Source organism: Stereum hirsutum (genome assembly GCF_000264905.1).
Source record: "Stereum hirsutum FP-91666 SS1 unplaced genomic scaffold STEHIscaffold_13, whole genome shotgun sequence".
Lineage (NCBI taxonomy): Eukaryota > Fungi > Basidiomycota > Agaricomycetes > Russulales > Stereaceae > Stereum > Stereum hirsutum.
Window position 1 is genome coordinate 491,525 of NW_006763143.1, and position 12,367 is coordinate 503,891.

At 53.3% G+C, this 12,367-nt stretch overlaps 3 protein-coding genes across 3 annotated transcripts; all 3 read right to left on the reverse strand.

The window, feature by feature from the left end:
- Nucleotides 1-793: 793 nt before the first annotated feature.
- Nucleotides 794-4,614, reverse strand: STEHIDRAFT_133247 (ARM repeat-containing protein; the record flags this gene model as incomplete). The annotated part of the gene is made up of 13 exons (XM_007307387.1): nt 794-1,333; nt 1,391-1,501; nt 1,560-1,679; nt 1,740-1,910; nt 1,974-2,111; nt 2,181-2,347; nt 2,409-2,579; nt 2,637-2,901; nt 2,956-3,537; nt 3,598-3,656; nt 3,728-4,355; nt 4,412-4,444; nt 4,510-4,614. 13 exons carry the CDS (start codon nt 4,612-4,614, stop codon nt 794-796), a joined length of 3,090 nt encoding a protein of 1,029 aa, XP_007307449.1.
- Nucleotides 4,615-6,674: 2,060 nt separating this feature from the next.
- STEHIDRAFT_170622 (uncharacterized protein) lies at nt 6,675-11,067 on the reverse strand. The gene is made up of 10 exons (XM_007307388.1): nt 10,851-11,067; nt 9,587-10,774; nt 9,227-9,522; nt 9,033-9,135; nt 8,877-8,958; nt 8,676-8,805; nt 8,269-8,619; nt 8,109-8,187; nt 7,938-8,041; nt 6,675-7,865 (listed from the first exon to the last, which is right to left on the reverse strand). Exons 1-10 carry the CDS (start codon nt 10,926-10,928, stop codon nt 7,061-7,063), a joined length of 3,216 nt encoding a protein of 1,071 aa, XP_007307450.1. The 5' UTR covers nt 10,929-11,067; the 3' UTR covers nt 6,675-7,060.
- A 488-nt stretch (nt 11,068-11,555) lies between these two features.
- Nucleotides 11,556-12,256, reverse strand: STEHIDRAFT_123754 (uncharacterized protein). The gene is made up of 2 exons (XM_007307389.1): nt 12,200-12,256; nt 11,556-12,141 (listed from the first exon to the last, which is right to left on the reverse strand). The coding sequence occupies exons 1-2, from the start codon at nt 12,244-12,246 to the stop codon at nt 11,649-11,651; spliced, it is 540 nt and encodes a 179-aa protein (XP_007307451.1). The 5' UTR covers nt 12,247-12,256; the 3' UTR covers nt 11,556-11,648.
- Nucleotides 12,257-12,367: the final 111 nt, after the last annotated feature.

Sequence of the window (12,367 nt, forward strand, 5' to 3'; positions counted from 1 at the left end):
CGCAAGGGGGGTAAAAAAGACACAAAGTAGACGGAGTCACAAATATAGAACAGGGACAACGAGAGGCAAAGGAGGGAGAAAAAGGGGGCCTATCCACAGACTATTTAACAACAAACAAACGAGAAACGGAACAAGGAGAGGGTAGAAACAGACAGACAAGCAAGCAAGTAGGTCAACAGTGTTCGCGAACGGGCTAAGCTAAAGTTGGGGAGAGCAAGGAATAAAGGGGGGAAGGCGAGAGCGGCGGACTAGTTGCGAGACGAAAGGGGTGAGAAGGTTCCAAAGTAGCACACAGAAAAGTATCACACAGTCTAAGCACAAGGCTCGAGGCCGAATAACTACAAGGAGGAGCGACGATATGATTAAACAGATGGACTAATGGCAGGGTTGATTGGGTTGTTGGTTTGGTGTACGATGCGGGGGGAATGAGGCAATGAGAGTGAAGAGGTACGCTGTACAGATGACAATGTGGCAACCAAGAAAGTGTTCACGGAAGTGTCAACAGAAAGCACAGAGAAAAGGGAAAACGAAGCGACATTAAAGATTGCGGGGTTTGAATACAATGCGCCATGGGATGTGATCGAGAGGGAGAAAAGAGAGATGCCATATTCATAGTCCCCGAACGTCGACGAAGGCCAACGCCGGAATAGCATAGTGAACAGATGGATGAGACTTTACGCGGGCTAATGTAAGTGGTATATTGCATGGAAAGCATTGCGACGATGATGGCGGCGGCCATGCATGACTTGAAGGCATAGAACTTGAGGTCGACGACGACGGCGACAACGCCCCATTACATCCCGTATCCAAAGGACGAACGGGAGTAAGGGTCGTTGATGGTCGCGGCCATCCCAGCGTTAGGGAACGAGTTGACGCCCGCGAAAGGCGAACCGTTCGAGAACCCGCCGTTCGCCAACGCCGCCTGGTTATGGCTCGAGTTGCCCTGGAGGACGTAGCCGTCGATCGAGTGCGAGCGCATGGTGTGGAGAGGGGCGTGAAGACCGCCGATAGCTCCTTGCGCCTGCAGACCGCCGCCGTTGGCCATGGGGTAGAGGCCGTTCTGACTGTTGTACACGTCCGCGAGGGGATTAGGTTGTATGTGGCGGCCGGCGCCGTGAGCGGCGTGAGGTAGGCCTGCCATGCCTTGGCTACCGAGAGCCATGTTGACCAGGGCCTGCTGATTGTGGAAGCCTCCGAAGTGGTCCATCTGCTCGCGCTGGAGCTTGTTCTGGATCCGCTTGCCATAAGGAGTGTTGCGAATGAGGGGCAAGACCGGTCTGATGCCGTCGACAAGAAGGGCGCGTTGCGCGGGCTCGGCGTAGTCCAAGGCAGTCTACGACAAAATAAGTAAGCCACACGCTCTCCAAATAAATGGACAGAAATAACGAACCTGGACGCAGTAGTTTCCGTACGAGTCACGAAGAAGTTTCTCCAGCCTTGTGCGGTTCAGGAGCTCGTCGATCAACATCTTGCGGGTACCGTGCTCGGCGACACGGATACACTAGACAAACCCAATCAGAATACGAACGACACGACGGAGGAAGAAAAAAAGGACTGACCTTCTCGATGACATTGGAGCTGAACTTCTGAACGGAGAGGGCACAGACGTTGCCAGTGAACTGCCGGATGACGGCGTCACTGAACCTGTTGTCGTTGAGGTCGAGGATGTATTGAACGACCTAGTAACGGAAGGATCAGACTAGGTACAAGGTAAGAAGTAAGGAACAGAATGAACGTACGTAGTTGCCGTACGGGTCCTGAACGAGAGTCAGCGCGTTGTACGTGATCTCATTGACGAGCTGGATACGCTGATGGTCCGACGCGTGGTCGATACAGCGCTGAAGGACGCAGCACCCATGACGGTGAGTCGCAACCTCTACACAGTTGGCGGCGACCGCGTTGTAGATGAACTACAGCCAAAATAAATCGTTAGGCGCGAAGAAACCTCCCAGAACGCGAAAACGGAAATATACCTGGTTATCTTCAGGCGCGAGCTTGTTGAGACACTTTTGAATGACATGGTTCCCGTTCAGATCCTTGATGAGCACAACAACATGGAGGCTGAGAGCGACGATGATGGAATGAATCTGGCCATGGTATCTATGATCAGTCTGCGTCGCGGCAAGGGCCACCCCGTAAGTGCCAGAGGTGGGTAATAGTTCGACGAGATTGTAACTCACCTGTCTGCGAGTCGACAGGAAGTCGATCATCTTCTGAACAGCACGGGTCCCGTGCATGTTGAGCGAGATGTTGACGAGATCTGTAGCGACCGACTCGCAGATGATGTTCCTCTGCTCATCCGTCGAGTACTCGAGCAGCTTCTGGCAGAGGTAGTTGCCAAAGGGATCTTTACCACGGAGGACGCGGTCAGAAGGGACTGGGAAACAGGAGCAGTCGAGCGGACTTACCGGTCATGAGATCTGCGAAGTGGCCGAAGGTCTCGCGGAAGATCATATCCCTATGGTCAGGGACGCCTTCCTCAAGCTTCTTCTGAAGATACCGACACCCGTGCTGGTCCTTACACAGGCTAGGAATCTCGCCGGCCAAGTCCTCAAGACGAGTGCCCGCGAAGCGGTTGACTAGAAGACGAAGGGTCGGTCACTATGCATCTCGGACACAAGACATAAAAAACTCACATTCGCGGTCCATCTCGCCCCGTTTGTGCTTGGGACCGTGCAACCCATTCATCTTGCTGTCTGGAGCGCCAACGCGACTACCAATACCAAGGCCGTATCGGGACCCATGGTGGTGGTAGAGAGCAGTCGAGCCAGTGCCGTTCGCACCGAGTTGATCCCCGTTCGCGCGATTGGGACTGAAGTTGTACGAGTCGTAGCCATCGCCGTTAAGCCCGGCGCCCAAACCGTTCTCCATACTATACACGGACTCAACGCCGTAAGGTTGCTGGTCACGATATCAGCAACAATCTGGAAGCGAATAAGATGGTAGATGACTTACACGAAGAGGATCATCATAGCTGGATGACACCGAGTTGAAGCCCATCTGACCGTCGTACTGGCTACCCACTCGGGAAAGCGAAGACTGGAGCGTATCGCCGTTGAGCGGGCTATCGAGATGCGATCCCAATCGTCCACCCATAGACTGTCCGTCAGGAGTAAGCGGCGTTCCCGGCGCCTTCATGATGTGCGCCGCGGTCGAAGGTGGCAAGCCTGTGAGCGGGGTTCCGGGGACAGAGCGAGTGGTGATGGACAGGCCATCCGTAAGACCGGGTGGCGAGCCACGACGCGAACCAGGCATCTGACCGTGCGAAGAAAGCCCCTGAGGCATGAGTGGCGTGGCCGACGCTGAAACGGATCCCATCATCTTGCCGTTGAGGTCTCCCAGACCGAGATGGAGGGCTGGGTTTGGGGCCAGGCGACGGCTGGGCTGGGAAGAGAGCCCCTCTGGGTTGGGAGAACCATTGAATTGAGGCCACTCTGAGGGAGCGTCACGGGAGTCGGGCTGACGTTGTCCGAGGGAGCCACGAGGAGGCGTCTGCGAAAGGGGCGCCAAATCTAATGCGGCTGAGGACGTCGACAGCTAAAACGATCCTGTCAGCCGAGGCACGGAAGCTGGAGGTTACAAAAGCTAGCTGCATACCTTGTTGAAGTTAGACCCTGCGAACCGCTCATCTGATGTCGGCAAGTTGCGCATGGCGTCTACAACGGACCATCAGCGACTCAAACGCGTGTAGAGAAAAAAAACACAAGTCAACGCGAAAGACACGCACTGTGCATCTCCTCGTCGAGCTGTTCGTCAAGCATCATCCCAGCGTTGTACGGTTGGGCATACTTCTCGTCCAGCTCACGTTGTGCCCTCTGGTTCAACATTTCATGGGACGGCATGGGAGACCTTCTCTCGCCGGCCAAGGAAAGGCCGTTAAGGTGACTGGCCAAGTCCTCGTCGTGGCTGCTGGCCGAAGTACGCCTACTAGCAGGCATGCTCTTCGCACCAGCACGAGCGTAGCCTGAGCCAAGGGTGCTGCCGTTCGTAGGGGCGTGGCTGGAGGGCATCTCAGGGGAATGAGTGATAGGGGCGTACGTAACGGACTTGCGCTTGTCGACAGCAGAACCGACAGCCTTGGAAAGGACGTCGACGTCGACACCACCGTGAGCAAAGTGGGCGCGATGGTTTGGCGAAAGGTCGTCGTGGTTCAAGACGGCATTAACCCGCGGTGGAGTGGTGGGAGCGGACATGGCCAGGTGCTGGATGTTCCCGTTGCCATTGGGATCGAGCGAGGGAATGGTAAGCATGAGCTCCTGTTGCTGCTGCTGTTCCAGAGCGCGCATCTGGTCCTCGAACACCTTTCGGTGAAGAGCGCGCTGACGTTCATGTTCGCGGCGCTTGAGCTCAACGTGCTAATATGCTGTCAGCACACGGAAAGAGCTTACGAAAGCCAATGCGGACGACTCACGGCGTGAAAATCAGGTATATTAGACCTCGCAGACTGATCCCACACCGACAAATGAGCACCAGAAGGAAAGCAGATGAGAATAGACAGAGAAGACGCACAGAGTCAGCCAGATCCAGAAAAGCTGGAGGAGTCTGCTTCGTCTGAGCGGAGGAAGGGGGGCGAGTATCAGTAGGAGAAGTGGAAGGTTCGAAGTTTGTGGCCATTTGAGAACGGTATTAGGGTTTTCGTTTTGTCAGAAAAGAGTCGGTACAGGACAGCGAGCGAGAGGGCGAATGAACAAATGACAGAGGAGGCTAGTTTCACAAAGGGGGTAATCCTGTTGTCCAAATGACGCGTGAGCAAGAAGCGGGCGGTCGCGACGCAGCAGAAAGGGCGTACCGGGAGGGCCGATTTTAGTCGAGAAAAGACTGGTGATACAATGCGGCTGTCGACAACGTTGAGCACGATGCCGGCAACGACGACGACAACGACGACGGCGACAATAAACTCACCGGTATTTTTGAGGAAAGCACCGGGAAGGGTACGAGGTCGACGCTGCTTTCGCTGGACGGCCGTCTGGAAATATATGATGGCTCAGGCCCCGCCACGCGCGCCCGAACCCTAAAATCGCCTTCATACTCCGCCCGGCCCTCCCCCCATTTGGCAATTCGCTTCGGCCCCTGCACACCAGATCTGCTCTCATTGTCCGCTTCCGACGCCCATTTACATACGAACAACACCGTGTCTGCCTCCGTCCAGTCCACTTCCGCGAGCCCTCCAAAGCTTTTTCCTTTTTATTATCTTTCTTTGTTCGAATAATCAACGCCGGCTCATCCCCAAATGGGCATCCTCACCGCATGCTATGAGCCGTCAGCCTTCCCCATCAGCGGGAATTCGCACACCCTCGTTAGACATCCTTCTCCACAGACCCTTCTTGCAAGCCGAGCCCGCAGCGGTAAACACCGTCAAGAGCGCGTTCTCATCGCCATGTCGACCTCTCTATCAGTTCATGTAATGCCCCCGCGGCTCGTCTTCCGTCTTCTCCTTGCTTCTTTCCACCGTTCAACTCACCCTGAACATGCCCCCATCTTTGCTCCCCTTTCTCTATCTTCACAAATGTGCTCGTCATATGTTCATCGCGGCCTCGTCCGGATGAGGCTCGTACGCACTGCTAACCGCGTATATACTCTTATTTTACCGTATGCTCTACAGTCAAGGTCTCAGACTGATGCGGGGTCGACTTTCACCCAGCAGAACGCGTTGATCCGGTACCGCAAATGAGACCATGTACCATCCCGCGTTCATATCCCCACAAACGCAGCGGACGTATTTGGTCTAGTCAATCGACGCGTCCCAACTCAAACCTGTCCGTTGATTTCGATTATAACCCGGGCTTGTGTACAAGAGCACCCTAGAGCACCCCCGTCTGGCCCGCAAAAACACATCACCATTTCCCCGACCCCGCCTGATCCTCCTCCCCTCAGTCCTCCCTGCCTTCTTTCCCTCTTCTTCGTGCGTCAAGGCTCAAAATACCGCACCGCACCGGAAGCAATTCTCGCCTTCTTTCAACCAACCGATTTTTACCGCTCTCCCTTCACGGTGACGCTGATCAACATGGCTTCGCGGCCGGAAGGGACGACGCGTTCGAGGCCTCGAGGCATGAAGAATTCGAACAGAGGGACAGAAATTACGGACAGACCGCCCTGTGTGCCTGTTCTTGTACGTGAGACGTACGTGTGCGGTTCTGGTTCGATGATTGCTGCATAAAGTGTATTGACCGGTCGACCGACGCGCCGCTAATGCCGTCCTCCAGTGGGCTTGCGGCGGGCCCTTTGTCTGTGTCATGTTTACTGCACTTATCTCGCACCCTGTTTGAGGTCGTGCCACAAGCATGGATATGCAGCACTTACTCAGACTGCAGTGTGCTTTGCTCGAGTTTCGCTGCCTCGCCGACGATATACGGCATGGTGTACGGCCACGCCGTTAGCCTTTCGTACTTACTACATACGAGCTCTCAGCGTGTTACACAACGCAAAAGTGGCACTGCCGTTATACATATTCCGACATACCACGGGGCAGAAAAGAAAGGAAGCGAGTACACGAGTCTCTCTCCTTCCTTCCTTCCTTTTTTTTTCCGTGCACACTGTAAATAAACATCTCGTAAACGCCGGATGACAATGGATTCGGATTTGGGATGGTGCAATGGCACTGGTTTGTGGGCCGCTGGGGTCCGACGAGGAGTTCTGCAGTCGACGTGGCGCCCGCGGCGGTCAGACTAAAGCCTCAAAAGATACCGTCCGTCGAATTGAATTCAGGCCAAAGCCAGTATGTAACGGGGACGTCGTCGTCTACGACTTTGAACAACCTAGCATCCATCGAATCTGTTTCCATGCACCCTATAGAATATTTCTGGGCACCCTCCCTCATATTCCTGAAGGCCCTCCCCATCCTTTGCGCTCTCGAGCATGAGAGAGCAAAGAAAATCCACGATAAGTTACCCAGCACGGTCTAAAAATCAAATAATACGTAGCTAGCGCACACCGCGGTTGCATAAATGAAAACAAAAGACAAACGGTCCTCATCCTCCAACCCGAGAGGAAAACATAGAGTAGTGTACGAGTATCAAGCAAATATTCCGCTTTCACAATCACAATCCACCCACAACAAGTCTCACTGAATCGGCGCGGCCACCCCACCGCCTCCAACAACCTCTCCACCATGCCCATCGGGAACTTTCTCCAGCTCCTTACCGATAGCTTCCACCGACGAAGTCTCCGTACCGTCACCACCGGTGTCGCTTCTCTCGTCACCAGCACCATTGACAGCCACATCCCTCAACGTCCTGCTATCCGACTCTTCCTCCTCCCCATCCTCATCGTCGTCTGCATCCACATCTCCATCACCCTCCGCTATCCCATCCGCCCGAGACCCATTCCCATCCCCCACACCCGCCACAGGACTTCCTCCTTCCTTGCCCGCATCAGTGTTAGTGTTCGTTTCGGCTGTCGAAGTGGCAGTGGCAGTAGCAGTCGTCTGAACCTGCACCTGCGACGGATACCTTGACCTCAAGAACCCCGAAAGCCCGCCGAAGAACGGTTTCGACATCTTCGAGAGCGAGAGCGTATTATAATAATGCGCGTCCGTGTTTGATTTCGAAGTTGGTGTTCCGTCACCACTACGCTCGGCCTCTGGGTTGGATTCGGTCGCGTCTGTGAGGGTGGAGGTGGAGGTGGAGGTAGTGGACGAGATAGAGGTTGAGGTTGAGGTGAATGAAGCGAGAGTGGAGAAGATGGGTGTAGGTGTGGTGGGTGTGGTGGCTTCGTGGGCTGGAGGTTCTGAAGATTCGTGGATGGTTTCTGTCGAGGGTGTGGCTTGTATCGAGGATGCAGGTTGCGGAGGGAGTGGTGTGGATGGTCTTGAGGGGAAGTCGAGTCCGAGGAGGGATGAGACGGGTGAGTCCATGGGTCTTCGCGCCCTACATGACCGAGAGCGATTGTAACACGTAGGTTGAGATACAAAACTTCTGTGAGAAGAAGGACATACTTACATTCGTGGTGCACCTTCTCCGTCCGTTAGCGTTAGGAGAAGGTTCTTCAGGTTCGGTAGTGTGTGGCGCATATCTAGGGCCCGTAAGTTCCGATCTGACATCAGCTGAAAGTTGTATGAAAAGGTCGCCGTCAATCATGATGTAAAGCAATATCAGAGTGAACACCCATACCAACTCGATGTTCTTGTTGAGAAGAAACACTCCGTACTCAAACCGATATGTATCCACTCCTTTCGAGAACAGGGGAAACCTACGAAAAGTCAATATAGGATTGGTTCAGTCCACCCCAACCGTTGAGGACGAACCAAAACAAGGAGAACTTCGAACGTACATCCTCGGTCCTACCATCGCCGAGATCCCATCCCTCACCAGACTCCTACTCCCAATAAACGTGACCGGATATACCAAAGCCCGTCCAAGATACAGCGCCACCAGATGCACCACAAACGCTGCATACCCCAGCGCCGTCGCCACCACGTCCTCATTCACCTCTTTATGCGAGGGCAGAGAAAGTGGCGGTGCGGGGTCGTTCGTGCCGAGTGGTATCGGGAGCGGAACTGAGAGGATCGTGTAGAGAAGATCGGGGCCGGAAAGGAGGTCGATGGGGAAGATGAAGGAGAGGGTAGCGATGAGGGATATGCGGACGGGATTGAGGGTTTTGTGGAGAGTATCGAGGCGGTTTCTAGATATCATATTTATCAGGATGAGGGACGAGGTAGGCAGGTTGAGCGCACAAACCGTTCTTGAGACAATTCCCCTTCGTCCAGGTGTTCCATTTGCAGGTCTTGCAGGTGAAGATCTCGTGCACGAGCAAGTGCGTCTCTCCGAGCCTGGATAGCTTCGCGCCGAGCGCGTATTCGTTCTGACACTGAATTGCCATTTGTGAGGGGATATTCGTCAGAAACCATGTGCCTTGGTTCACCTATGACGAATACGTACTACTGATGCACTCAGTATGCACTGTCTCGGTATCTGTCTTCCAATCCTGCACCCGCATCTCGCGCTCTGATATCTCGCGAACCTACCCGCAAAGCGTGATCTACGAAGTCAGGCAAACGTACATAGCTCGTAAGAATGACTGGACACGGGACATACAAGTGGAAGGATGCCATCTCCGAGAAGTAATTTGTCGATCTCACGGACAATCTTGGCTAGGGACCGCTGTGTATCTAGAATCACGGACTGCATCGTCGCCAGTCTAATCGTGCCACAGTGCCACACAAATGTCAGCAATGAAGGACATGTCTTCGCAACAAAAAGAGTTCGCCGAAGATGAAGATAGCACGCACTTCACAAGATCTGGCCATCCAACACTCGTTCTTATTCCCTTCTTTGAGCGGTGTATTCGTTCAGGTGAGTGTGACCGTGTAGGCGATGTGACATGGTCAGGATGGTTTTCAGATGATGCTTTCGAGACGATTAAGTCTCCTGCACTTCGAACTTCTGGGTCCTCATGTGATTCAACTCCAGGAGAGGCAGAACGGTTTGACGTGCGAGATAGTGGCGGCAGGTAATAAGCTTGGCCAGGAGGTGAAAGAGTGAGGACAAGCGTGTTCGAGGGGAGTTGTGACGGCTGACTGGCAAGCTACGTGACGATGAGCTGGGCAGTTCATTCGTGCCTCATCCAAGAGCAGCCAAGAATAACGTACCTCATCCGACAGAGGCACCAATTCATCCAGATTCACATTCCATTCCTCCAAGACCTTCCATTGCCCAATACTTCCCTTCACCGTCTCCATTGGAGCCTTCCACTTGCCTTTACCCTTACCCCCGCTTTGCATCCCATCCGGGACCTTTCCCCATACCTGGATCGAGACCTTCCTCGCAGCCAAATTCGTCCATTTAGCGACGTCGTATCCCGAGCGCGGATCAAGAGGAAATGAAGGGTTTGTACTCGGATGGTGAATGTCGGAGATGTAATTCGGTGGTGTGGGTATTGAGTGCTGCGAAGTGGGTGGAGGTCCGAATTGGCGTCTGTAGGGTGTTTGGGGTTCCGTTGAATGGAATGACGGGAAAGTAGCGGTACCATTTGAGCGAGCGACATTGGACTCCGTCTTCCGACGCGGTTTTGACGAGGGTGTTACTGGTGAAGACGGGTTGATAAGAGATGGAGCTTGCTGTTTGTATCGTCTCTGTGAAGAGCCATCCAGCGAGGGTGATACACTACGCAAAGGACTCGATGCTCCTGAGTCTGGTGAAGAGCTACGAGGCGAGCCTGGTATCTTGGCATGCCTTCGACGGCGCATCTCCGGCGATGGCGGGTCATCCGGTAATGCACTCAAAGTTACGAATGTCTCGGCCAGACGGTCCTGCAAGACCTTCTCTAAAGCTGTCTGGGACGTGTCCGGCCATAGTGCGCTAGAAGTCGTTGATGTGCCGAAAGGAAAGGGATAGTGACTGCTAGCAAGGGAGGCCATCGACGTCGTACGTTGCCGATTAGGCCTAATAGTAGGTCCTGAGCTGGATACTGGATATGGGTGAGAATGAGGTTTCTCGAGACTAGGGCTCCGTGCAAGCGTATTCCCTCCCAGCATTCCCGATGACATTGTTCGTTTCCGCCCCCTATAGTCCAGTGTTGAGCTACTAGAGCCCCTTCGCTCCTTCGGTACACCAAAATTGTCCACTATTGTCCCTATAGAGTTCGTAGATATCCTCCTCGATCGCTGCTTGAAGAGTGCGACATCCAGGTCGTCAGAGAGCTTACCGAAGGCGGTGAACTGTGATTGTTCGGCGGGTTGTGAGAGGGCTGTCGTGAGGTCATCTCGAGCAGGAAAAGGAGTCAAATTCTTGATTTGTATGCAGCTAATGTGTCGCAGGAGGTGTTGTCGTGTTACAACCTTTTGGAAGACAGGATGAGGCAAGCCGGGATTGAGCATGGAGGGTCCTCATTCACATGTGAGTATACAGACGTACTTGGGAACCTGATAGCTCCTCGTAACTATGCTCCAACTCGTCCGCATCTGACATAGAGCCCAGATTTGAGCTCGACATGGGTGTCTCCAATCGACTCGGAGTTTCTATTTCAGATGAAGTCTTGACCTCGGCTCGCCTGAGATTTCAGGAAAGGTATGCCAGCAAGGTATGAAGTGTTTAAATGAGTGACAAGCAGAAGTTCATAGATTAATCTGTGATTTACACGTATAGGACGTTGAAATGGCAGTCCGATATCGTGGGACTTGAGTAGGAGAAGGTACTGGCTTAAGTATATGGTCGACGTCGCGAATAATGTCGAAGGCGAGCGCCACACGCGATACGGGAATTGCCTTTCCGAGCGCCGTGCCACCGTAGCAGAGAGCTTGGTTCAAGTTTCTCGCCATTTATTAGAGTATTAGCCTCTCTCATGCACTAGCTCGTAGGTACGCTATGTCGATCGTTAAATAGCTGTGCGGCTACCAGGCTCTGTTGTAGACTTAATACTTTGGTGGACCAACTAGTACTCCGTGCTAACATCGCTACCGGTGCTGAGCCCCTGTGGCGCCGATGAAACAACGCAGCATCTGAACTCATTCTCCATTGAGACCTTGAGACCAGCCTTTCACGTGGGTATGTATCAAAGTTCTTCATGTTATAATATGGGTTACAGTATCCGTGCTTTTGGCCTTATACAAAAATCATATAAAAAAGGTAGGTACGAGGTAACTTACATCCTGGAAGACTCCATACTGCCAGATGGCCGACAGGAAGAAATGCGACCTGTTCTATATATTTTGGTCAGTACTGGTCCATCAGTAAATAATTGTGCAATATGAGTAGCTCTATACTCCCTTGTGTTATATGCCAGACAGGACACACCTTCAACACCGGCTCCTCGAAATATGGAGCATGCACCTTCCTCTCTACCTCCCACCCCTTTTGTTCCCGAATGTGCCCCTTTCTCTCTGTCTCCCAACCTTGTTTCTCCCGTATATAAGCGTTGCGTCGTGCGTTCCAAACCTCAGTCTCAGCTTCATAAGCTCGACGCTCGTTCTCCCAGTTGTCTAGAAAGACTTGATGCTGGTGCCTCACGTACTCGAAGTAGATATAGTGCCAGACAACAAGGAACACAAGGGCTCCGATGATAGATTTTAGAATGTTGCAACTTCCTTTGCAGGGGGAGGATCTCGAGCGCGATACTTGAGGAAGTGTACCATAAGTCCTCCACTGGAAGTTAGTGGGAAAACCCCGTCCTCTAGTCGAGATCTCCACCGATGGTGGGCTACTAGTGCTGCAACGAAACGCCATCAGTATAGAAGGCCCTATAGTTTGACAATTAGTGAGCTCACCTTGCTTGGTAGCTAGGAGGATTCTCCGAGTGATCGGGTGGTGACATAGCTCTGTTATCTCTGCGGGTCGGGAGTGCTTCAAATGGCCAACCACTTAAGCGCCGACGCCACGGCAATTATCGTACTTGACTTTTGAAGCGGCACTCGAAGTTGGAACCCCGCGACAGG

Bases quoted from the DNA above. Each gene is read 5' to 3' on its own strand.
- STEHIDRAFT_170622 (XM_007307388.1), bottom strand. From the start codon at position 10,928: ATGTCGAGCTCAAATCTGGGCTCTATGTCAGATGCGGACGAGTTGGAG. The intron at 8,959-9,032 runs GTATGTCCCGTG...CTTTGCGGGTAG, and splicing joins GAGATGGCATCCTTCCACTT to GTTCGCGAGATATCAGAGCG. The intron at 8,042-8,108 runs GTATGGGTGTTC...TACAACTTTCAG, and splicing joins TCAACAAGAACATCGAGTTG to CTGATGTCAGATCGGAACTT.
- STEHIDRAFT_123754 (XM_007307389.1), bottom strand. From the start codon at position 12,246: ATGTCACCACCCGATCACTCGGAGAATCCTCCTAGCTACCAAGCAAG. The intron at 12,142-12,199 runs GTGAGCTCACTA...GTTTCGTTGCAG, and splicing joins CCTCCTAGCTACCAAGCAAG to CACTAGTAGCCCACCATCGG.